General features: G+C 34.6%; 2 protein-coding genes across 2 annotated transcripts; both read left to right on the forward strand.

Moving 5' to 3' along the window:
* The first annotated feature begins 4,804 nt into the window (after positions 1–4,804).
* On the forward strand, positions 4,805–5,770 carry LOC108401858 (olfactory receptor 10AG1-like). The gene has a single exon (XM_017668052.3). The coding sequence runs from the start codon at positions 4,823–4,825 to the stop codon at positions 5,768–5,770; it is 948 nt and encodes a 315-aa protein (XP_017523541.3). The 5' UTR covers positions 4,805–4,822.
* A 12,042-nt stretch (positions 5,771–17,812) lies between these two features.
* On the forward strand, positions 17,813–18,778 carry LOC108401857 (olfactory receptor 10AG1-like). The gene has a single exon (XM_017668051.3). The coding sequence runs from the start codon at positions 17,813–17,815 to the stop codon at positions 18,776–18,778; it is 966 nt and encodes a 321-aa protein (XP_017523540.3).
* The last annotated feature ends 7,123 nt before the right edge of the window (positions 18,779–25,901 follow it).

Genomic DNA, 25,901 nt, shown 5'->3' on the forward strand with positions numbered 1-25,901 from the left:
TTTTATGTTTACATCAATGAAGATAATTTCAATTATTAAAAAAAGATAGAAAATAACTCAGTGTAAGCCAAGAGAATCTGTTAATAGAAGATGTGCAATACCAAAGGAAAACAAAATAACATACCAGAAGAATATTCCTATCTTCAAAAATGAATAAAAAGAAATTATAATGAATGAAATATGGATGTATACAACACACATGAATCTTAAAATTCTTACGCTGATCAAAAACTCCAGGATAAAAGAGAGAAACCATTCTAATAGGTTATGAATGACCTGTAGCTACAGAAATTTGATCAGTGATTCCCTGGGGCTGGTAGTGGAGGGAGGATGGACTATGAAGCTGAGCGAGGAAATTTTTGTGGATAGTGTGAATATTCTATACCGTGATTGTGGTGATGGCTTCTCAAGTCTATATATTTGTCAGATTTCATATAGAATCTTAAATCTCAGAGAATGTATTTTAAAGGTTGTGCTTTATTGCATGCAAATTAGGCCTTAATAATGTTGCTAATTTGAGATTAAAAATAAGAATGACATTGCATTAGGCACAAATATATCTTTAAAAACACCTGAAATATGTAGATAAATACCACACATAATTTATATTATGTAAATGTCTTGCTAAAATTGAAATCTAAAGGTCTATATGCTACAGCATGCTGAACACAATGACCACAACAGAGCTCTCTGGCAGTCTGGCTTGATGCTCTCCAGATATATTTCTGTTTCTATGACGTACAGTAAGCAACCTTCCCCTAGCCCTCTCTTATCTGTACAAGACAGTGTGACTAGTTTCTACAATGGTACACGAGAATGATGTGTCTATTCTGTGTTGAGGCTCTTAAGACTAGACAGTTGACCCATAAACAACACGGGTTTGAACGTCCTAAGTCCTCTTAGATGAGGGTCCTTTAATGTGAGGATTTTTTTCAATAAATATATTAGAAAAATTTTTGAAGTCATGACAATTTGAAAAGCTTTTTTTCTCTAGCTTACTTTCTTACAAGAATACAGTATACAATACATATCACATATAAAATATGTTCTGATCAATCATGTAGACTCCCAATAAGGCTTCTGGTCAACAGTAGGCTGTTAGTGAAGTTTTGGGGAGCCATAAGTTGTACACGGATTCTTGACTCAGCGGGGTTGGTGCCACTAACCCACACTTTGTCCAAGAGTCAACTGTATTTGTTCCCATATTTCCTGCCTGTATTTTATTCTCAGCTCTCTAATGCTGAAGGTTCAATGGGGAACTACGGAGAAGAGCAAACTGGAGAACAGTGGGATTCTTAGGCAAAAGGAACTAGAGTATCAGAATGACTGACCGCAGGACTGTATACTATGTATGATACGAGTGTAAATTGCTACTTTATTTTAGTTAGCCATTGATCTATCCTAGCTGTTCAGTTTTTAGATTTCATTTCAGGTGTTACTTAATTGAATAAAGAAATATCCAATTCACCCCCTTGATGATGATAGAATATGGATTAGAACAGTCTACTCCAGTGGGGGATGGACATTCAGTTTGTCCCCACCTGTAAGTGACTGACACACTCATTTGATGCAAATCATGAGTGCATTTCTTATTTGTACAGAAACATGTAGAAAGGTGACACAAATACCAAATCAGTAGTGAGTACAGTGGGCCAATGTGTGAGAGACACACTGTAGTAAAGAGAAGCAGGCTTAAAACACAAAAAAAAGAAGAAATGCAGTCTTAGAAACACACTATCACCCTCCTACACTGTTGGTGGGAACGTAAATTGGTGGAGCCACTGCGGAAAGTGGTATGGAGGTTACTCAAAACTCTAAAAATAGAAATACCATATGACCCAGTAATTCCACTTCTAGGAATTTACCCAAAGAAAACAAAATACCTGATTCCAAAAGATATATGTACCCCTATGTTTATTGCTGTATTACTTACAATAGTCAAGATACGATGCTATTGTAATAGCAACCAAAGTGTCCATCAATAGATGAATGGATAATGAAGATATGATATATATACACAATGTAGTATTATTCAGCCACAAAAAGAAAGAAATCCTGCTATTTGTGACAATATGGATGGAGCTAGAGGGTATTAGGCTAACTGAAAAAAGCCAGGCAGAGAAAGACAAATGTCATATGATTTCACTTATTTGTGAAATCCAAAAACAAAACAAAACAAAATGAACAAAACAACAGTAGACTCCTAGACACTGAGTGACTGGGGGTTACCATGTGGGAGGGCTTAGAGTGGGTGGGTGGAGAGGAGGAGGGGGATAAAGGGACACAACAATTCTCAGTCATAATATAAATTGGTCATGGAGATCGTAGCACAGCATAGAGAATGTAAACAATGATTCTGTAACATCTTCCTATGTTGACAGATAGTAATCACGCTAGTGGGGGTGAGGATTTAATAATGTAGGTAACTATTGAACCACTGTGTTCTAAACTTGAAACCAAAAAAAGGTTGTATATCAACTATACTTCAAGAAAAAAAAAAGAAACACACGGTCCTATGGTCAAAGAACCCCCAAACAGGAAGAAATAAATATAATTAGTGGATAATGTAGAAGTAGATGCTGGGTTTGCAACATTATGTGTGATAGTTTTATCTACATACCTGCCTGGAAGTAGCTGAAATGGAAAAGGAATTTTACAGGAAAGTTCCTTTATTTTTTCTTTTTCTGTGTTAAATAATATTATTTAAATGCTTACTTTTGAAGTGGCTTACATTGGATTCGGCTTCTTCATGCCTACTTAGACACCAGTAACATGAATAAAACCATCTAGATTTTTGCTAGCAGGCATGATGTGTTTCAATTTCCACAAAAGTCCATCTTGGAAGAGGGCATTCCACTTCTATAAAAGGATCTCACCACCCCATATATTTAAGAGACTAAGCATACCATGTTCATGTGAAAATATGTGACATGTTTTTTGGAAGGTGTGAATGATCTAAATCTGGATGAATTATGGGAATAACAAGAAGGAAGATAAGTTCACACAAATTATGAAGAGCCTGAAACACAATAAATAGAAATATTTTTAATGTTCTCCTGAAAAGTAATACTAGACAATTAAGAGTATTTCCACACCAAGGACCTCCCCCATATTGGGGTGGGCGTGGGGGACTTTATGCCAAGAAGGGGCTAAAGAGAAGGACAATTTATCTACAGAGAAAATAGTTTAAAATAATAAACTCAGACTGCCAAACAGAATTAGTCTTCTAGAAATTAAATTGTTACACATGAGAAGATGTCCCCCAGGATGAACTTGGCTAGGTCCTGTATAAGAACAGCCAATATCTGGAGCCAACAAGAATATTATAGAATTACAGTGACTTCTTGACACAAAGGAAGATTTTTAAAAGTTTATGGGTTAAAAAACTGTACTCACATAGATAGCTTCATGCAAATCCATAAAGGTAAGCTAAATTGTGTTAGACTATTTTATTTAAGGATAGCTTTAAATACGAAGATCAATATAAGAACAAAACAGAAAAACATGAAATTCTAAGGTGATTATTGAAAATGAGTTAACTTCTTAAGAAATCTCATGTACTTCTGAACTTTCTTAATTATAAAATAAGATACATGTCAAATGATGGTAATATTTACAATAAAATGGCTCACTTAAGGTAATTTTGAAAACTAGTACTATTGGAAACAGAAACATCAAAGAATATTTGCTCAGTATTATTTGTCAAGATATTAAGGTAAAAGTAGCAGCTAATGGGGCTATAGGTAGAGACTTGATGAGCTAGGAAAACAAAATATAGGCAGTAGACTGGATGAGTTAGGAAAACAAAAGATTTCTGTTGGTAAGCTAGAGAACAAATCTTAATAAAGGGTAATGGAAATTGACAACCGGTGTGGACTGTGTGATATTGGATGACATTAATATGAAGTGAAGCAAAACAGTATGTGGTTGTGTGTGTATGTGTGTGTGGTTGTGTTGTGGTGTTTTTATCAGTCCCATTCGTTTGCTCCAGCCATTTGCATGTCCAGAGTAAGTAATAACTTGGTTTTATCGAAGCTACACTGTATTAGGCACAATTATGAAAGAAAAATAGAATAAGAGAGCTGTGGTTGGCTGCAAGGGAATTATATGACAATGGATGATAGCGCTCACATAAGGAGGAAAATATGATGAAGTTCTTGATGAGTTAAAGGTTAATTGATATTTATCATACACTATATGAGTGTTAATAGGAAAGTTATTAATATGATGGCATTAATGCTGTTTATATTTAGCATCAGTGATAGGAGAAATACATAAAGTAGAATAATATTGATTGATTCATTTCCTCAGCAGCAAAGAATTATTTTAAGAAAATTGATTCTCACTGGAATATAAATGGGAGGACTTAAAACTTATTTTGAATGTGAATTAAGCAAAACTGTTAAGGGAAAAGCTTTGAATGAAAGAAGATGGAATGAACAATCAATACAGAAAAAAAAAATTAATCCGGACAAAAATAATAGAAAAAGCCTATATCATAATTTCACTCCAGATATTATTCCCACACAATAAGCTCTGAATGACAATGTACACTTCTCATTATCCCTGATATCATTAAATCCAAGTATAAATACATATACTAGCATTTTATTTCTTTAATCATATTTCTTGAATTTTAACTGCCCATCAGTTCATTTTTGAAGTTTCAAATCTCGTTTCCAAAACACAGAGCAAAGTAATGGTGGAAATAATTTAAGAGATTATATAAATGCACTCACGCGTCTAATCCACCTAACAATAGGAAAATGCATTTATATCAAACATTAATTAATTAACCATCTTGACTTTACTATATCTGCAGATGGAGAACAAATTAACAGAAAAACCCAATATCACTGCCACGGTGGAATTTATTCTCCTAGGGTTTTCTGATGTTCCTAATCTCCAATGGATCCTTTTCGGGATATTTTTAGTCATCTATCTGACTATCCTGATGTGCAATGGCATCATAATTTTGATAACAAGAATTGATCCTGCTCTCCAGATCCCTATGTATTTTTTTCTGAGCACTTTTTCTTTTTTAGAAATCTGTTATGTAAGCGTCACTGTCCCAAGAATGCTCGTGGACCTACTAACCCAGAAAGGAAACATTTCTTTCTTTGCCTGTGCTACACAAATGTGTTTTGTCCTGATGTTTGGAGGCTCAGAGTGTCTCCTCCTGGCCGTGATGGCCTATGACCGCTACGTAGCCATCTGTAGCCCTCTGCACTACCCTCTAGTCATGAACCACAGGGTCTGCATCCAACTGGTGGTCGCCTCCTGGATCGGTGGAGTTCCAGTTGTAATTGGGCAGACCTGTCAGATTTTCTCTCTGCCCTTTTGTGGGTCTAACACAATTAACCATTTCTTCTGTGACCTTCCCCCGGTCCTCAAGCTTGCCTGTGGGAACACATTTGTGAATGAGATAGCAGTCTATGTAGTTGCTGTGGTATTTATCACGATTCCGTTTTTGTTGATTGTTATCTCCTATGGTAAAATTATCTCCAACATTCTGAGATTGTCATCAGCCGGAGGGAGGGCTAAAGCTTTCTCTACCTGCTCTTCTCACCTGGTAGTTGTAGTCTTATTCTACGGAACAGCTACTGTCACTTATTTACAACCCAAACCAAATCAATCTGCAGAAATTGGGAAACTGGTCTCTCTTTTCTATACTGTTTTGATCCCAACATTGAATCCCATTATATATACTTTAAGGAACAAAGAAATCATGTTAGCCCTGAGAAAACTGGTAACTAAGTTATTAATATGACTCTACTGCTGGCAGTCACTACAAGAATGCTTATATGTTTGTCATGTAGATACAACAGAAAAAAAAATCTTCTGGTTTTGCTCCTATTTTCCTAAATAATATTATCATCATAGCAGCTTCACATTATATTAAGGGACCTTAGTTTCATAGGGTTAAATTAAGGGTTTCTGAGCAATCGATGCACATATTATCTCAACTGTTAGGATCTCATTTGAAGATCTATCTTTCTTCTCAATGTGAACCAGTGAGTTAAGAAATTGCCAGAGCAATACAATGATAGTTACTGAGAATGCACTACAACCAGGGATTTGGGTCATGCTTGGTGATAAATTTTCTTTAACCTTCCCACTCCTTCAGATATATTTGCTGCCCTTCTCAGTACAGCAGCAAATGATTGGATTTAGAAAATGAGAAAAAAACGGCAGCAGCTAAGATGGTGGAAGCAGGAGAATCTTAGGGTTTTCTTCTCATTTCTCTTTGTTTCATCTCTTGTATCATCTGTGTTGCTTTAAGTCTACAAATCCTCAGGGTGTCCCCTCCTCCATTATTCCAGAATTTTCTGTTCTCTGTTACCATGATGGCTTCCCCTTGTAGCTTCATGTTTTGCTTTGGTAATATCTATTCAGTGTTAAAAGTTTCTGGTTTTTCATGATAAACTATCCATACCAATGTGTAGGAGGTCGAATGCTGGCCCCTCTAAAATATATATCCAGATATATTATATCATATATATATATATATATATATCCAGATATAACTACAAGTGTGACCTTATTTTGAAAACAAAGGCTTTTACAGATGTAATTAAGTTAAGGAAAGGAGACCATTCTGGTGTAAGGTGAGCCCTAAATCCTCTGCCAGTGTCCTTGTCAGAAAGAAAGGCAGAGGGAGTTACAAAACAGACACAGAGACACAGAGAAGACGATCATGTGAAGACAGAGGCAGAGGTTGGAGTAATGCAGCCAAGAGCCAAGGAAGGTCACGAGCCACCGAAAGCTGGAAAAAGCCAGGGATGCTTTGCCCCCAGAGCCTTCAGAGGGAGTGAGACCCGGCCGGCACTGCGTTCCTTCCCGACTCTGGGTTCTAGAGCTGTGAGATACTAAATAATTCTGATCTAGCCTTTAGATTTTTATTTGCAGTTTGGATTTATTACAAAGATGATGTAACATGTAAATCACAACAAATACTAAATTTTTATTCAGAAAACAAATAACTAGATAGCAACTAAAATTCCTGTATTTCTCCCTTTCTTATTCCTACTAAATGCCTTAAAGAATATTTAGCATCTAGTAAAGAAATTTCAGTATCAGCCAAATCATCTGTGGATACTTTGAAGATAATAGAAAAGGATACAGTTAAAAATAAATCACTCTCAGTGATTATTGAATGATAGTAAATGAAACAACCCTCAAATTTTGAAAAGGAAGGAAAGAAAAAAATGTCAAGTACTGAATCAATGAAGTGATTCTCAGTATTCAACAAATCAGAAAGGTAATTTACAATATTAAAAATTACATGCATGTTGACAAATATGATAGAAAAGAATTGAATGGGTATGATTATCAGATATCATATAACTGTACAAGAAATATCTCTTTCTCAGTGCCAAAAAATATGTACAAAAATGTTTTCACTTACTTGCTGGCAACATAATTTAAACAAATTGAAAAACAACAGTTTTAAGGAAGCAAAACTCTAAATTCATTTAAAAAACATTAAAAATGTTGGAAATTAAAGCACTTAATAAAGCTTATATAAAAAAATTAAGTTGAGATTAACCAAGTAGATTGGAAACCACAGCAGGTATTGTAGGGGTTTTTTTTCCCCTCTGATATATTTCAGATTTACAATATTTGTATTTAACATAGACTGAAGATATACCTTGAAATGCAACTATATGACTGATGGCCAAAAAACAGTAATTAATTAATATTCCATCCAGAGTCGTGTTAGTTAAAAAAATAGATGACCATAATTAAAGCATGCATGGTAGTGACTCTGTAGCATCTTTCTATGCTGAATGGCAGTGACCGGAGTACGGTGTAGGGGGGACTTGATAATATGGGTGAATGTAGTAACCACAATGTTGATCGTATGAAACCTTCATAAAAGTGTATATCAGTGATACCTTAATAAAAAATTAAATAAAATAAAGCATGCACATGCTATGGTGAGAAAAATCTAATGCTTCTACACTCCAAAGGCCAGGTGGAATGATAATTAGGGGAGTAACATTGAACAGGATCTGCAAATTTTGAGTTTAACTCTTCTCCAGTGACTATTTGTGGACAATTTGTGATCTTGGGTCTCAAGAGCATCCTTGCTCCCTGCCAAGATCTGGTGTGGGTAGGAGAGTGGCTGACCAGGGGATCCAAATGCCATAGGGTGACTGTCATTCTATAGGGTGACAGCTTTGGTCAAAATGCCTGGAAAAATGAATTCGAATGAGTGGTAAAAAGAAGTATAAGATTAAATATTGAGGTGATATATGGAAAAGAAATAAATCCAGTAGAATAAAAGGGTTGTTTTTACTTAAAGAGAAACTTGGTATTTTGAAACAGATTTCAGAATGAGAGGAAAAATATCAATTTCTTATTAAAAGAGAAGTTGCTTACATATATATGTAGAAACATATATACTTAAATGGTTCTACTGAGGGGAAAAAGCAGCATAACTAAATCTAGAAGAGAAAGAAAGAATTATTTCATGTCAATGGAATTTTTGCCTTGATATCCTTTATTTTAGAACCCAGTAAAACTCTAAGAATCAAGAGTCAACAGATTAAAGAAGTCTTTAAGCTGAAACATTTAAAGAAGTTTTTAAGCTGAAAATCAGCACTCATATTAAAACTAACCTTTGGATTTCTCATATTCATCATGATGGAGGGAATTGGAAAAAAATGGATATTGAAACACTTTGAAGATCATAGAATCCTACATAAGTACAGTATGTTTGTGTTGATACTCTATCAGGTAAGTAAATAACAGAAACTTATTTGGACCAAATTCCTTTTAATAAGCTAAACACTAGTTTATTCATATATGTTTCTATGACTCAATACAGAAAAAGGTGATGCTGTATTAAGGGAGATTATGTCTATGAATTTCTCCTAAAGCATATCACTTCCTAGAAGTGATTTTCTTATTAAGAATGGTAAAAATTAACCTTTCTGACTATTAAAATAATTAAAATAAATAAATGAATATTAAATTACCATTCTAGTTATTAAAATAATAATATATAAATGTGGGATTTCTCATTTATTAGTTATCTTTTGATTATTTTTCCCTCTTAGGATGGTTCTTTATATCTTAAAAAGAGAACTAAAAACTTTAAGCTAACACTTCAGTATGTACTTTATGGGCAACTGTCTACAAATTATAATAATTTAGAGTAGTCAATTTAGATTTCATGTACTTCATCTCAGTTATATGATTAAAATGAGAATTATAAAATGATTTTTATCTAATCACAGAAATTGAGACACTTCACGTTATATGAACTAGGCAGAGTTCCTGAAATCATACACTCTATGCAAGTTATTCTGTAAGATCATTTAATTGTTAATTAATTAACTAACTGAAAAGTATTTATCAAGTGTCTGCTGCATGATGGGATATCATGATTGAAAGATCTTGAAATTAATGCCTGGTGATGTTTATTTGATTTTGAGAGATAAATAAAACAGGAATAAAATTTCAAAGCCAAGTTCATGCAGAATCAGTATGAGCTAGGAGTGCTAATAGGTAAGGAAAGGCACATGGTATGCTTGCAAACAGCTACATGGAAGAATTGAATTACCAAAAACCCACAATTTAAAATTTATGGCAAGCATTCTAGTGGGAATTGTGACAGACATAAAAGTTTCTGCTGTACGATTCAGTTTGCTAATATAGAGAGTGAAAAAGAATCACCTTTTTGTGTCTACAAACAAAAAAAATGAAAATACACATGCATGTATACAGAACCCTTCATATACATTAAAAGGCAAACCTACAGTTGAATGTTAGTTATGTTAATGTGTTTAGAATTTAACATAGATTCACCATCGGATTCTGTTTTGCTCTTTGATGCTAGAATATAAAATGCTGGAATTTAATGAAGATAAAACATTTTATATACTAACTCTTCAACCTCCTCTAGTCTATAGAAAATAAACCAAAAGGATAAATGACTAATTTCACCATTTTCACAGATGGAACTCTAAAAAAAGCCAACCAGAAGCAAACCTCACTTCAATGGTGGAATTTGTTTTGGGGGGATTTTCTTGTATTCCCAATCTCTCAATGATTCTTTTGTGATATTTTTCTTGTCTGGGTGATAATCCTGGCAGAAAATGGCATCATTATTCACAAAACCAGAGTGGAACCAGGCTCTCCAAATTTCCATACATTTTCCCCTCATTAATTTTTCCTTCCTGGAAATTTGTTATGAGTTTTTAACTCTTTGTAGAATACTCATCAATCTTTGGACTCAGAAAAGAAATGTTTCTTTGTTTGCCTGTGCTACAAAATGTATTATATCTTGATGCTTGGACATACAGAATGCTTTCTCCTGACAGCTATAGTCTATGACCACTGCATGGCCATTTGTAACATTTCACGCTACCCTCTGGCTGTGAACCGCAAGTTCTGGATCCAGCTAATGATCACTGACTTTTTGATCATGGGAATTCTGTCAAGATAAGACAAGACATGCCAGATTTTCTCTGTGCTGTTTCGTGGCTCCCACCAAATCAATCACTTCTGTGACATCCCCCCACCAGTGCTCAAGCTGGCCAGTAGGGACACTTCCCTGAATGAGAGGTTGGCCTTCACATCACTCTGATGTGCGTTATGATCTCTTTTCTGTTGATACGTAGCTCCTACGGTAAAACCATTTCCACCATCCTGAGGCTGCCATTGGCAACAGGATAAGCCAAAGCTTTCTCCACCTGTTCGTCCCACATCACTGCTTTGACTTTGTTGTGTAGATCAAGAATCTTCACATATTTATGACCCATATCGAAACAACCAAACATTCCTTTCCAGAACAGATACATTTTATTTTAAATTAAAGTTCCTTAAGAAACAGCCAGTGTAAAAAGAACACTACCCACTACCCACCACCCCTTGCCCGGCTCTCTGTCCCCAGAAAGCAGGAAGTCTCCCACGTGAAGGGCTGCCTCCCTCGACAAGGAGGTACAGGGACCTCCTATGACCAGAGAGAGGGCATTCAGAGTCCAGAAGAAGGCTATATAAGGAGACTTGTTACTTTTAGTAATTTACCACCCCAGCCCAAATTCTGTTAGAATCCCTACCAATGGGAGTTCCAAACATATATTTTCATTGTCCTACAGGTTTTTCACAGATTCATCCTTGCTTTGTCTCAGAAGTATAAATCTGCCCGCCTTGCTCATTTTTTAGGGCCTTAATTACATTATTGGGCCTTCTTCCATCTGCGAATAATTAAACTTTGGTTTTGTCCCCTATAATCTGCCTCACATCAAATTCTTAGATCAACTAGAATGTTGAAGGAGAGAGGAAAACTTTTTCTCCCCAACACCACTTACTTCTGTTATTATCTCATCAGGAGCTATCTTGAAGTTTATTTCCCTGCCTTAATATGGATTGATTATCCATACTCATTCTTGAACTTGTCATTTTATGCTGGACTTTCTGATATCAGGGTGATATACTGGGTGGTTGCGTTTAAAATAAAAAACTAATTTTTCAGCAAGTTTTATATTTAGCAGACTATGCTCTGTCAACACAAATTCACTGCTGATTTGAGACTGTTAATTAAAACACAGTATTTTTAATAATTCATCTTCCCTTAAATGAGTTTTTTATCCTACACACAGTGTATTTTTAATAATTCATCTTCCCTAAAATGAGTATTTTATCCTAAAATTTGTAGTGTGTATTCTAGTTCTTCTCCCCCTTTATTGTTATCATTTGTTTAGGAAAAAGTATTAGCCAGTAAGGATGACCATATATGGAAAGCTTATAGAGAATATATGTTGAATGACTATAGAATATGGACAAACTTGAATATGTAAAAGTCTGTACTGCAGAGTAGTGTTGAAAGGTGGTCTTTTAATAAACTATATTAATTTAAATGAATGTAAATTTGTAAAAGAAAAAAAGAAAAAGAAAACTTGACCTTTACTTCATGTATCTATTTAAAAAATCCCAGAGAGTTTGTAAACCTAAATATGAAATGCAACACAATGAATCTTTCCAAAGGTGATGTGTGTTACCTTCATAATGTCAGTGTGACAAAAGTATTTTTTCAAATAAAATTATTAGCCATAGTGGAAAACATAGATAAGTTAAACTGTATTGATTAAAAAAGAGTGTTCATCCGAAGAAGCCATTGGGAGTGAAGATTTTTGCAGAAGAGTTTAAATACACCATATATAAAGAAGCATTCCAAACCAAAAACACAGAAATCTCAGGAGAAAAATTAAGAAGGAACTAAAAAGGTGTTTCACAAAAGAAGATAATCCAAATGGTCAGAAAACTAAGGAAAGTCACATTAGCATTCAATAAAATGCAAAATAAAACCAAAGAGATCTATGACTTATCAGAAAGACAAAAAAAGACAAATCTGACTATTTGTGTAAAGGGTGTGGCACAATGGGGCTCTCATTGCAGGCCAGCGTGGTGGACCACTTTAGCAGTCAGCTTGCCCTTATCTAGAGAATCTTACCCCGAGTCTCCTGCCAGACATGCGTCATGCATACGTCTGTCAGGAGACATGTCCAAGAAGGTTCATGTTTGCATCTTTCATAAGAGCAGATCCTTCTCCAATTAGAATTATGGTTAAAAGATACTATTTGAATGCCCAATAATTTTATATGTGTATGTTACATACATATCATATAATATATATGATATGTGACATTTAGGATGTAATATGTATATCCTACATTTTTTAATCGACATGTTTATAACAAAAAGAAAAAAAACAATATTATTTCTTATTTTAATGCCATTCTTCTATTTCTTCCCGACTCTAATTTAGAGAAAGGAATTGCCTTTTACCTCGAAAAAATAATCATTGACAACAAAACATGATTCAAGACTGGGGGTACTGCTGAATTTTTTAGATATATGAATGAATCCATTTATGTAAATGGACATACTTAAAAATAAGCCACATATCATTTCCAACACTTAAAACAAATAAAAAATAACTTCCATTTATTTAGGATGCACTTGATGATAGCAAGTCAGTCTTCTTTTTTGTAAACACTTAAAACTGGAAAAACATGAAACCTCATATTTTAGAGGCATCCTAAATAGAGCTGTTAAATAAAAAGAATAGATGATAATGTCCAAATTAAGGCTCATTAAGTCAGAGGGAGATAGCCCACATGATGATTCACCCTTTGTTGGTTCACAATCTGTTCCAAGTACAAATACGTTCCAATATCATGTTACTACATGACTTCATGTCTGTGCATGTTTTACTGATTGATCCAAACAGTAAACACAATAGTGATATTGGTCAATGATGCATAAGATAATGTCTCAGAAATTTTTTCTGAACTAAATCATTTTCCAGATAAAAATTTAATTTCTGTTTTATAAATGAGGTTGAATATCTGTCCCTATTTAAGGGATCATTTTTCTCTCTTTTCTGTGAACTGTCACATCTAATTAGTCCATGTTTTTGTTTATACTTTAGACTTTCCTACAACATATAAAAACAAGCCAAGAGAACTTTATTTGAGATACCATTTGTAATTATTTTCCCCATTATATCAATTCTATAGACTTTACTTTTGGGATCTGTTTCTTTGTGCCATGCAGAGTTATTAATTTTTATGCAATTTAACTTAATCTTTTGTGCCTACATTCCGTATTTCAAGTCATAATTAAACTTTCCTTACTGGGAAACTGTAAAATTCGTTTTTTTAGAAAGCTGTCATCATTTCACTCTCTAAACTATTTAAATCTCTGTCTCATTTACAGTTTTTCTTGCCAAAATATAAGGTATTAAGAGAAGTTTATCATTTTTTCCTTTAAGGCTGTCCAATTGTCTCCAAAATATTTAATTTATATGTTTCTATTTTATCAATTTGGTAGGCTACTTTTATTACATGACAAATTCTTACTGGTATTGGACCTTTTCTTGGCTTAAATACAAATTTCTACTCTATTTTCTACTTCCTTTCTCTGTATGTATATATTCTACTCCATGGAGGCGCCAGGAGATGCCCATCCACGCCCAGCACCTCACGGGGCTCGTCACCAGGCTCCAGAGCCCCTTTCAGCACAGCTGTTTCTGGGATGTGCCTCCCCAGCAGCTCAGGCCCGGCTGGCTGCTCACCCCGCTGCTGTGCTCTGTCACCCCTGGTTCCACAAGGCTCCTGTCACCACGCGCTCCTCGCTGGCGTCCCCGATCTCTGATGCAGGGGTCCTGCTCCTGGGCAGGTAACTTCCCCAGTCACTCTGTCACCACACGACTACGGAAGCTCCCTCTGGCGTATATATTTTTATCTTTATATTCATAAACCTTTAGAAATCATTGTTTACTAAATAACAGGGATCTACATCCTATTTTCATTATGAGAAATTGATTCCAAATCAAGATTCTTGAGCAATCCAAGGATGGGGAAAAAAGTCTTTCCCAGAATTGAATCCTGGAATGCACACATGGTTTGGCGCGTGTCCTTCCCATGATCTCTGCTGGACGTATGTCAGATTCTCATCTTACCATAAGTAAAGCCTACATATTCAAACCTTAAAGATGTAAAATGGGAAAAGATGGTGATATGCTGCAAAGGGCAGGAAAACTTTCTCCCTGTTAAGATGTTCTTTTTAATTTCTATGAAAATTTTAACTTCAGAAAATATTTTAATGCATTCAACAGTCAAATCTCAGTTAGCTAAACTGGTTATGAAGAAACCAACATATTAGTTTTGTATATAAAAATAAAACATTTGTCATCAGAACATTTATTCCACTGTTACACAAGACAGCCTCTCATTAGTCATCAAGGAACCTAGGAGAGAGGAGAATATGAGAGAAACAAGTCTAAGATCTCAGTCTAATAGGAACAGAAGCTCCTTATGGAGTGTTCATAATAGATAAGGTGAGACTGGGTTTGGGTCAGTTTTGCATGGTCTCCAATAATGTTGCTCAGCACCTTATTCATGACTTAGGAAGTTAGGTGTGCTGCGCATTCTATTCCATGGAGAGGTTGAAGAGAAAGTATTTCCAGGTAGTGAGAACTTTGTGGAAGGAAAGAGAGAAGTAGTGCCAAAAATAGGCTTTTAATTAAAAATCTAAGTGTCAGATACAAGAGATCCCTGGGGTAGATATAACTAATTTCATTTAAAGAGCACTTTATGTTTAGAAGGAACAGAATATTTTTAAACCAGCTTGAATAACTTTGAGGAAGCAAGTAATTTCACATACAGAGATTTCAGTATCAAACCCACTATGTGAGAAACATCAGCAACGTCCCAAATAAAGAAGGTAAATACAAACCTCTTTAAACTGACAGTAAACATTAGATCATATTGTTAAATTTAAAGGTAGCATTTAACATACAATAGCAATGTGTCACCTTCTTAAAGCAACTCCTATCATTTCTGATGCTTATTAAACAAAATTTACAATGAAGTAATAATAATATGTAGTGACATTGAAAATCTCTTCAAAATACTGAAAACTAATAATTGAAGTATTTTTTTCTAGACATAGGTATCACAGGAAACGTCATTTTGAGCCAACATAATGTAACAAATGAGTTGTATTTATGCACCCAGCATGACATTATAATGGGAGGTTTAAAATAAAATAATCCATTAAATAATATTACAAACATTGGGGAATCCAAAGAACATTAATTTTAAAGAAAAAATGATAGAAGTAAGGAGTTACAAAATAATGAAAAAGAAGGCTAAATTCAATACTATTTTTATGATTTAAATTGTTAATTTATATCAAATATAAAAAATACAGCTGAGGGTTGGGTTGCTTGCAACATGGAACTGAGAATATCATTAAAGATTGCCTTCATTATTTGGGCTTTTCAGAGACTGGAGGCTTGAATTCAAATAAAGCTATTAGAAAACTAACTTTAACTTCAATTGCTTGATGAGAACTTAAACATTTATAAGAAACAGATATAATTTTATGAGAGCACATGGAGTAAGTCACTGCTCTGTCTACTTTATTTTGTGCTTGAGAAATATACAAACCCTACCTCTGTCACATTACACAGTGATGATTTCATCACCAAAAGTTGAATTTGTACATTAGAAATTGTCTTTAGCACTGGACATAATTTTATTCAAGTAATAAGAGTGAAATCATTAGTGCTAAATGTTGTCATTAATAAAAGTGACGCATTATGATTAGAATTTTATTTTCTTGTATGTTAATACTTTTCTCCTTTTAAGAATGATGATTTCATTTTAAATGTCTTTGTTTTAGGTAATTTCAAAATCAATTACTCAGCACCATAGTAGGTATACAAACATTTTCTAAGATCTATGTTGATACCAAGTAGGAAGAGAGACATAGTCCTTGCCTCCCAGATCCCTTCATGTGAGTGAAAGGAAAGACGTACAAACGGAATTGGCCACCTTGGAACACAATGTGTGCTCTTGGATTGCAGAGCAGATATAAACACAAACAAAAATATTGGCAGAGAAGTCATGGAGAACTCTCAGCTGAAGGCTTTGGTCTTTTATTACACCGATCACTACAATAAGATCTCATTCCATTTCCACATAAACCATGTGATACAAAGAAAAGTAAATTAGTGTGTGCTTTTCTCCTACTGCTTAGGGGAAAGAGTAAAACTTAGAATAATACAATTTACTGTATCTAAGGAGGCACTGACCTTCAGGAGTGTGCATTGCAGAATCAGCCCTGAACATGAGAGTCTCTCTTAAATTTGATACCTGTGGGGTCTCACTCACCCTCACTAACCCTGGCCCTGGTGAAAGGAGAGAATGGACAAAAGTGATTACCAAGAAGTCAGCCAGTAATTCTGTTAAATAAATTCTGCCAGGAAGTGTTTAACAACTTTGAAGACAAAAGATTTAAGAATGTAATCTCATATTTATATAATAGTCATAATTATAGAACTTTAAGTAATCATATTAAAATTAATAAGTAATTTGACATACATTATCTCACTTAATTTTCCCAAATACAGAAGACAAACTTAGAAGTTAAAACAATTGTTTAGTATCACACAGGTAAGAAATCATAGAGTTCAGATTCAAATTCAATTCTAATACAAAAATAAACACCAGCATACAATCACAAAGACTGTGTACACGTAATCAAATTATCCGTCATTGGTAAGTCTCAATATCATTTTCTTTAAGAAAAGTGAATTTAGCAATGTACCTGAAGTGTTGTTTTCAAGGAACAACGAACCTGCTGGAGGTGCACACAGCACACAGGGGCACACAGCTAGTACTTCCACCCGCCTGCCCACACATATGCACATGGGAAGGGACTCACTGCAAGACCATCCCTGTAACAGGGCGACCCTCCGTCTTGTTTCTATCTATCTGTACCGGTGTTTCTAGGCAACTCCTCCCGATTAAAGCCTTCTAATATTCCCCGCTTAGTATCCTACAAAAATATTTGTTTTATAGCCATATGTACAATAAAATGTTCTCTCATTTCTCTTGGCAAAATGCAGAATAGTATGTGCTACTAAACTGTGAGAGAAAAATCATAGAAAAAGACAACAGCATTGTCACCAAGTGCAATTAATTCAAAGCAAGATGACATAGCAAATCTGTAGGCCTGTTTTCAGTGATAACTAATTGTTTTTTTGAGTCTGTGCTAAGAAGGGCATAGTTGGATTATCCTGGGTTATATTCAATAATAATATCTTAAAATAAATTTCAGGAGAGTGTGTAGAGTGATAATTCACAGGGTATAAACTGAGAGAGTGGGAAACACATCACTAGTGACATTATTAAATTAGAAACAACTGCAGTGATTACCAAGACCAGTCTTGATATCCTGATGCAGTTTAGGAAACAGCACCGATCCATGGAGGTAAGGTGGAAAGTACATGATAAATTGCTCCTTTCTGCAGATGAAACACCAAGATAAACCAGCAGAAGAAAATGTAACTGAATTGATGGGATTTGTTCTGCTGGGCTTTGCGGATGTTCCCCTTCTCCAGTCATTTCTATTTGCCTTGTTTTTAGTCATCTACATCATTACCTTGGTGAGCAATGGAATCATACTTCTAGTAACAAAACTAGACCCTGCTCTCCACACCCCCATGTACTTTTTCCTGGGAAATTTTTCCTTTTTGGAAATCTGCTATGTATCAGTTACTCTCCCCAGAATGCTCATGAATCTTTGGACCCAGAGAAGAATGATTTCCTTAGTTTCCTGTGCTACACAAATGTACTTTATTCTTATGCTGGGAGCCACAGAGTGTTTCCTTCTGGCTGTGATGGCCTATGACCGCTACATGGCCGTTTGTAACCCTTTGCACTATCCTCTAGTCATGAACCACAAAGTGTGTGTCCAGCTGGTGTTTGGCTCCTGGATCAGTGGAATCCCGATACAGATAGGGCAGACATGCCAGATTTTCTCTCTGCGCTTTTGTGGGTCTCATTTAATCAACCACTTCTTCTGTGACATCCCCCCAATACTCAGCCTAGCCTGTGGGGACACCTTTTTGAATGAAATGATGGTATACATAGTTGCTGTATTATTTGTTATGGTTCCATTTCTGTTGATCCTTATCTCCTATACCAAAATCATCTCCACAATCCTTAAACTGCCATCAGCCACAAGTCGGGCCAAAGCCTTCTCCACCTGTTCATCTCATCTTACGGTTGTAGCTTTGTTCTACGGATCAGGCATTATTTCGTATTTAAGGTCGAAGACCAGTCACTCAGCAGGAACTGGTAAAGTGCTTTCTCTTTTCTATACCATCGTGACTCCCATGTTTAACCCCATGATATACAGTCTAAGGAACAAGGATGTCACCATGGCCCTGAGAAAATTGTTATGGAAATAAGTTACTTCTTTACAAAATGAGTCTCTTGAAAGAACTGATTCCTACATATTGATATTGAAAATTCAACAGATATTTATTTCAGACTCTAATTTCCTGCCTGTACAGTTGTAGGTTTCCTCCAAATTATAAATTACCTGTGATGTTGTAATGTCTTAATATTTACATTTATTTACATATCATCAAAAAACAAATCATTTCATTGTTAATTCTATAATTTTAGTGTGTAATATCTTCTCTCAGTGAGAACTTTTGTTAAGGATTGATGCAATGGACTTAATTGCAATAAATACTTCACTTATTGGAAAGCATGTCATTCTATTTTTATAGAATTTTTACAGTCATTTTAGGAGACCTATTAGCAATGAATTATAAATATGTATGTATTTTAAATCATAGTGTATTTATTAAAATATGTATGAATTTTTTGGTCTAGCAGTGATTTTATAAGAAATAAATTCTTAGAGAATAAGGGCACCTTTCTTGGAAACATAGTTACATAAGTGATTTTGATACACCAATACCAGTGAATATTAAGCATGACTTACATTAATATGTGCTAATGTATTTCTGTGAATCATAGAGTCTTATGCTTTGATAAAAAATAAATTGTATTAAAATATTTAAATGTACTGAAAAGAGGAGAGAGTGATGAGAATATTTTTTATATATTCTCCTGGAGAGGATACTAGTGATTAAAAAACTAGGGAAAGGAAATAAAGTTTTATAAAACACATCTGGTATAAGGACACAGATACCACACATAACTTGTACACCACATATATATATATATGCATGTTGAAGATGATCAATAATAATATATTAATCTATGTTAATTGTGAATATCTGAGAGTAAAATACTCAGTTTTTTACTTTCCCTTTTGTTTACTCATATTTATGTTTATCAAAATAACCTGTGTTATTCATGTAGTCATGATAAACAATATGTATTCATTCTGTATCAAAAATCATCATCAGTTGTGTTCTCTAATTATAGTGATACAATTAACCTTATCAATTTTCAATATTTACACTAATCTAATGAATTATTAGTATAATATTAGTATATACTAGTATAATGTTAGTAAATATTAATATAATAACAGATCTCTAAGGAACCAGGACCTGTTATGATTACTAAGGTTAAAAAAGAATGTGGTGAAGTTTGCACCTGTTTTAAAGGTTTAGCCCATAAGAGGAAAAGATCAGTTATACTCACATGTGTATGAACATGCCAGTCAGAAACCATAAAATTATAGTGTAAATGATTGGATATAGGGAAAGAGTTAAAGAACAGGAAACATAATAACAACAAGGAAAATCCTGGGAACATTATTAAGCAGAAATCAGATAACTTCTAAACTGATGAGAGGTGGAATGGTATGAGACAGATATTGACAAGGCTTTGATTTTTACTGACCCCCCTGCCTAATATAGAAAAAAAATACAAAAAACAGGTAGAAGAGATAACTAACAAAGGGAAAACATTTAAAAAATATTAATAACACCAATAGATACAAACTAATCTAACTCTTTTTACAGAAGAACAGCTAACAGCTATGTTCTTGAAGCATGCTGATTTTTTTTCTTTTGCTAAATAATGAAGTTCATACCTACCAACAATCTGTGAACAGGGTAAAAATTATTTTCTAACTTATCTAAACAAGTTACAAACAAAAATCTAAAGTAGTCGCTACATTCAGTGGTAATAATATGCCAAAAAAAATTTTGTACACTGATTTTTAAACATGGTGAATATGTACAGCTAATATGCATGCCTTATAAATTATAAAATATCTGTATTGTCAAGATAAAGTGTTGTTTCATATTTGAATTCCATTATTCCTAAGCAATTCATTTATAGTACTAAAAAACAGACTTTTCTTGTTTATAAACACAAATACTGACACTTATTTACATAGGAACTCATGCTTGTACATGTTTTTGTGTATGTGTATGTGTGCACTTCAGGCAAAGAGGATGGTTTCCCTAGATGAAACTTAGTTGATGAGGGGAGAAGGAGAGGTCAGCAGTATGTGTGGAATCTTTACACACTTTGATTTGGGGAAGAAAAAATACTGAAGATATTTATTTATTTGTTTGTTTGTTTATAAAACATTTATGTCCAAAAAGTGTTCCTTTAACTGAGACATTAAAACATGTAAATAAAGCATTTTTCACTAAGAAGTTAGATAATTACTATCTGTTATACTAATTAATGTAAAGCTAAATTATGTTTACTGTCTACAAACAACAAAAAGCCTAGGAAACGCAAAGCCCAATAGTTGTCATGCATGTCTGGAGAAGTCAAAACAAACTAGACTGCCCAAAGGTTTAGAAGGCAGGGAGTTTTAAAGCTGTTGCAGAAAGATTTGCATTAACACTCTTTAATTTAAAATGATTTCCATATTTAAATATGTAGCCTTAATTATCTGGGAAACTAGATTTTGTCAAATATCTCCTCCAACATACTTGAATTTTCGACCAAGACTCCTTGGATCCAGCATCATGATTACATATTCATAATACTGCTGTGAGATGGTGATTTAGGCATTATTACCATTCTATAGACAGAGCAATTCCTAGAAAGAACATTTGCATTACTCAAGATACACAGTTTACTCTAAGACTGACATTGTTCAGAGAATTGAAATACAAGCCAAAGAGTAAAATCGTTTGATATCATATACCCAATAGTGGAAATTTACATATAACATACAAAGAACTCTCAAAATGCAATTTTAGGTGGGAAACAGTCTAATCAACAAATATACAAAAACTTGCATAGATATTCTACAGAAAGGGATATAAAGAAGTCAAATAATCACATAAAAGATGCTCATTGTCATTGGCCTTTATTAAAATGCAAGCTAAAACAAAAGGAAATTCTGCTACCTGTGTATTTTAATGATCAGAATTAAAATAAAATAAATCACAAAATAATACAACACAAATATAGCAAATATGTATGTAAGCCTTGAAAAGTGAGACTTGCATTGCATAGGCCATGATGTTTCTAATGTCTGTTTTCCCATCTTTCAACTCATTAATCTTTATACAAATATAAACCTATGCCTGCTGTTAGTAATTAGACACAATATGCTCATTCATTAAATTGTGTGAAAGTGTATTTATGTCTGTTTGTTTGTAGGGACTGTTACAGAAACTTATTCTATTAAATCACGCTCATAACCCTGAAAGGAGCCACAGAGACCCTGAGGACATCCTTGGCTGGGAGATCAACGCAGGAGCTACTTGGATGCTAGGTTTTGACAGTTGAGGGGAGATCATGACAGATACAGGGCATTCCAGCTGGTCACATGGCTGAAGCACTAGATACATTTTCCAGCTTCTCTTCTAGCTTGGGGCGGGCTGGTGACTGAATCTGACATGAGGGGTTATGCATGAAGTTTCCAGTTTGAGCTCCTCAAAAGGAATCAGTGCGTGCTCTGCTCCTTCCTCGTCCCCTTTCTAAGGCCCAGGGGATGCTGGATTCTGCCTGGAGAACGTGGACGTGGAGGCGGAAGTTTCATATTGAAGATGATGTAACTGCCCCAACAGCCCTAAACTCTCCTTCTGACTTTTAATGACAGAGAAAGAAACTTCTCTTTAAGACACTGTTCAATTGCTTCTTTATTAGAACATATTACTTTGTATCTTAAGTAATATGTAGTAGAAATTTCTGATTTCACAATGCTTATATTTCTTAATAATCACAAAAAGTTAAAAGAGGTGGAGAGTTTAGAGGAATGGAATGGCCAGACATGTTTTTCATTGTTGTACTAAACTCCTCCAGTGGCAGGAAGAATGGTCTAGTTCCATTGGAAAGGCCCATGGGATCGGAGTGACTCCCGAAGGCAGAGGGCGATTCCTATTTAAACAGCAGTATATGTGGTGACAGTGGGACATCTCTCAGAAGGGGATTAACCTCTCTTTCAAATAAAGGTAAAGTACATAACCATCAGAAGAAAAAATACATTCCCATTTTTTGCTGTCTTCTAACTCAATCAATACGGGTTGGCAGTGTATTTGACCTTAATCCAAACAGGTAAGCATGAATTATTTTGTCCAATGTAAAATTAGGTTTCACATGTAAATTCCTTGTTTCTGTGAACACTCATTCACAGAAAATTTAAAAAGGAATCCTTAGTTGTTATTATTGCTGTAGTTGAATTTCAAGGAACAGATTCACACAGCCTTTCTACTCCTCCGAGTCCCACTACAATATCAAAATGCAGAGCACTTTGGGAAAATGTACCAAAGTCTGCCAACATCTTCAACTCCATCATCACCATTGCCACCATTATCATCCTCCTAAGTGCTAACATTTACTAACTTATTACCATGTGTTAAGCATAAGTTTAAGCAGTTCGTGTGTGTTGATTCTAGAAGCCATATCACATAAAAATGTAATTACGTTTAACTAAGAGACAACAGTAAGGAGGCTTCACTGAAATGGGTTTGCACCCCACTGATATCACAGGGATTCCTTGTTTCTTAGCAGAAAGTTCCATGGTAAATGAATCCAAAAATTCTAAAGATATATTGGCAAGTGTCCATTTTTATCTTGAGAGACTTCTCCTAAGGAAAAAAGTACATATAGACTTCTGAATTGCATTGATGGACTTCTGATTTTGATTTCCTGTCTTCAATTTGATTTTATAAATGTCCTTTGAACATAGCACTATATACATTGGGAAAATAGATGGTGTAAGTGGTATCACAAAATACACATCAAACAAAATCATTGTTTCAGTGGGAAGACCAGAAAAGAAACACAAAATATTTGAATAAAAGCAGTAATGGCTACACTTAGCTGATTTATATAGTGGTTTTCTTTCTAAGTGGTACACATAGAAGCATTTAAAGGTTTTCAGACATCACGGAAACCAGCAGCTATATACCAAATTTTGAAGTTTTTTCTTTTTTTGATGGGGTGTAAAGAAGTATGGTTTTGATAAGACTTTAATAACTATAATATATCTTTACAAATGGTCTTATATTGATAATTCTTCTTAATAGTGAAAAACAGGTTGCTCCACTTGAAAAACAATAGCTACAGCCAAAACAAAAACACTTCAATACATTTAGACACTACATTCATGGTTGCAAATTCTGTGGTTCTTACTCTTTATTCTTAATTTTTTGACAGGTTGTTTTCAGTTTTATTTTCAAATTTTCTCTTCATTTGCACAATAAGGAATTATGCAGAGAGAGTATCAAAGAATGATAAAAGAGATTAACGGAAGGGCAGATATAATAAAGAGAAGGAAAAGGATGGCAGTTCTGAGGGCAAAGGTTAGCTCATCAGATGCGGGTGCAGGATGCATGCTGGTCTGGAAAGATGTGGTGATTCACTCAATTCGCAATTTTAATCACTGTACAAGTATTAGATGCTACATTGTATTAAATATGTGAATCAAATGTGGTTAAAAAGTGTGTAGGAAGGTGTGGTGAAAAAAGCAGGGTTGTGTAGTCATATACATATGAAGAGATACCTTACTTATGTCACTTACCAGCTACTAGTTGTTGACCATCTTAGAGTCTCAGTGTAAAGAAGTTTTACATTCCCTATACTCAAATTTTCATTTGGAAAATTGCATAATAATGGACAATGTTTAAGTACCTGCAGTTCTTTAACATACAGTCTGGAATACTGCAGATAGTAAAATAACTTATTATTTAACTTTCCTTTACTCAATCATACAAAATCCTCAGAATGTTGAAGTTTTGCATAGACAGGTTTCTCCTGTTCCATTTGTGTCTCCATTTTTGTAGCTGAAATTTTGAACACTAAATGCTCTTAGAACATAGTTTTGGTGTGTCTCTCCTTTGCACTGACTTAGTCTATACTGGCTTTCATATTAGTTAATATATAATAGGAAAGTTATCTGCAACATGCTGAGACAGTGAGCTCACTGGGTATTTCTGCAAGAGTGAATGAAAAAAGCATAATTACTGCACACACACACATCACTCAGAAGGCATGCCCAGGTTGTTGGGAAGGCCTGCATTTTGGTAGGGACACGTACCTACACCTTGGGGACTATTCCAAAGAAGCAACCAATTTGACTAACTTGTCATTTATTCAAGAAGTTAGAAAATTGCATTTTGTGGAACAAATATACTATGCATTTCATGGGAAGAGGTGTAGAATATCAGAAAAAGCTTATCAACTAGTTACAGCAGAAAAGGACATAAAATCATGGGTGCTCACATCCCTACACACTCATGAGAGTGAGCACACACACCCATGTATATAAGGGACAGTCTTAATGGACTGACTGGGTCAGCAGAATGATTGCAATTTTGAGGATGCGGGTAACTTAACCTCTCAGAGATGAGTTGGGATTGATGTCTCTTACATATGATTAGTGAGTGAGAGGGGCACAGTCTACTTAGAATTGCTTCCCTGATCATAAATGCTGGATGAGCCTACCCCCGGCCTCGAACTTTTCTAGAAGCAACATCTTACAGTTCCTTTTCTCTCCACTGCAAAATGTGATTATAACTGCTGATTCCATAGAATTTACATTGCTTCCCTGATAATAAGTTCCATAGACCTTACATTGATATACACAGTTTTAAACATTAAATAACCTCCCATTATATATAGTAGTCAGCTCATCAATTTTGATCTATAATGAAATACCCAAAATATGCAGAAGGTCAAAGCTAAACAAGACTACAGAATTACCACAGAAAAACCGTCATACCGCTAACCCTGTTTTACGTGACTTACAAAATATTTACTTGCGCAATGAAGTTTATTTTGAATTGATAATAATAGAACACAGAATTGAGAGGTGAAGAGAAAAACATGGCAGCTGAGAGAATGGAATCATTGTTATAATTGAACATAAATTCAGATGAATAACAAAATTACAATCACCTATCTTATCAAAGAAACAAAGAGATATAATTCACAGCAGAAAAAAATGACTGAGGATTGTTTTCTTATAGATACATCTAATAGTAATAAAAAATACATTTCACTGGCAGTTACGAGTTTTGTTTTCATAGGTAATTGGGAGAGGGGCAAGATATACCATCCTGTTTGTGCAACAGAAAACAAAAACCAAGGAAAGCGAATGAGCTTGTGCTTCTGATTGCATCATTCCCACAG

Source organism: Manis javanica, chromosome 11 (genome assembly GCF_040802235.1).
Source record: "Manis javanica isolate MJ-LG chromosome 11, MJ_LKY, whole genome shotgun sequence".
Taxonomy (NCBI): Eukaryota; Metazoa; Chordata; class Mammalia; order Pholidota; family Manidae; genus Manis; species Manis javanica.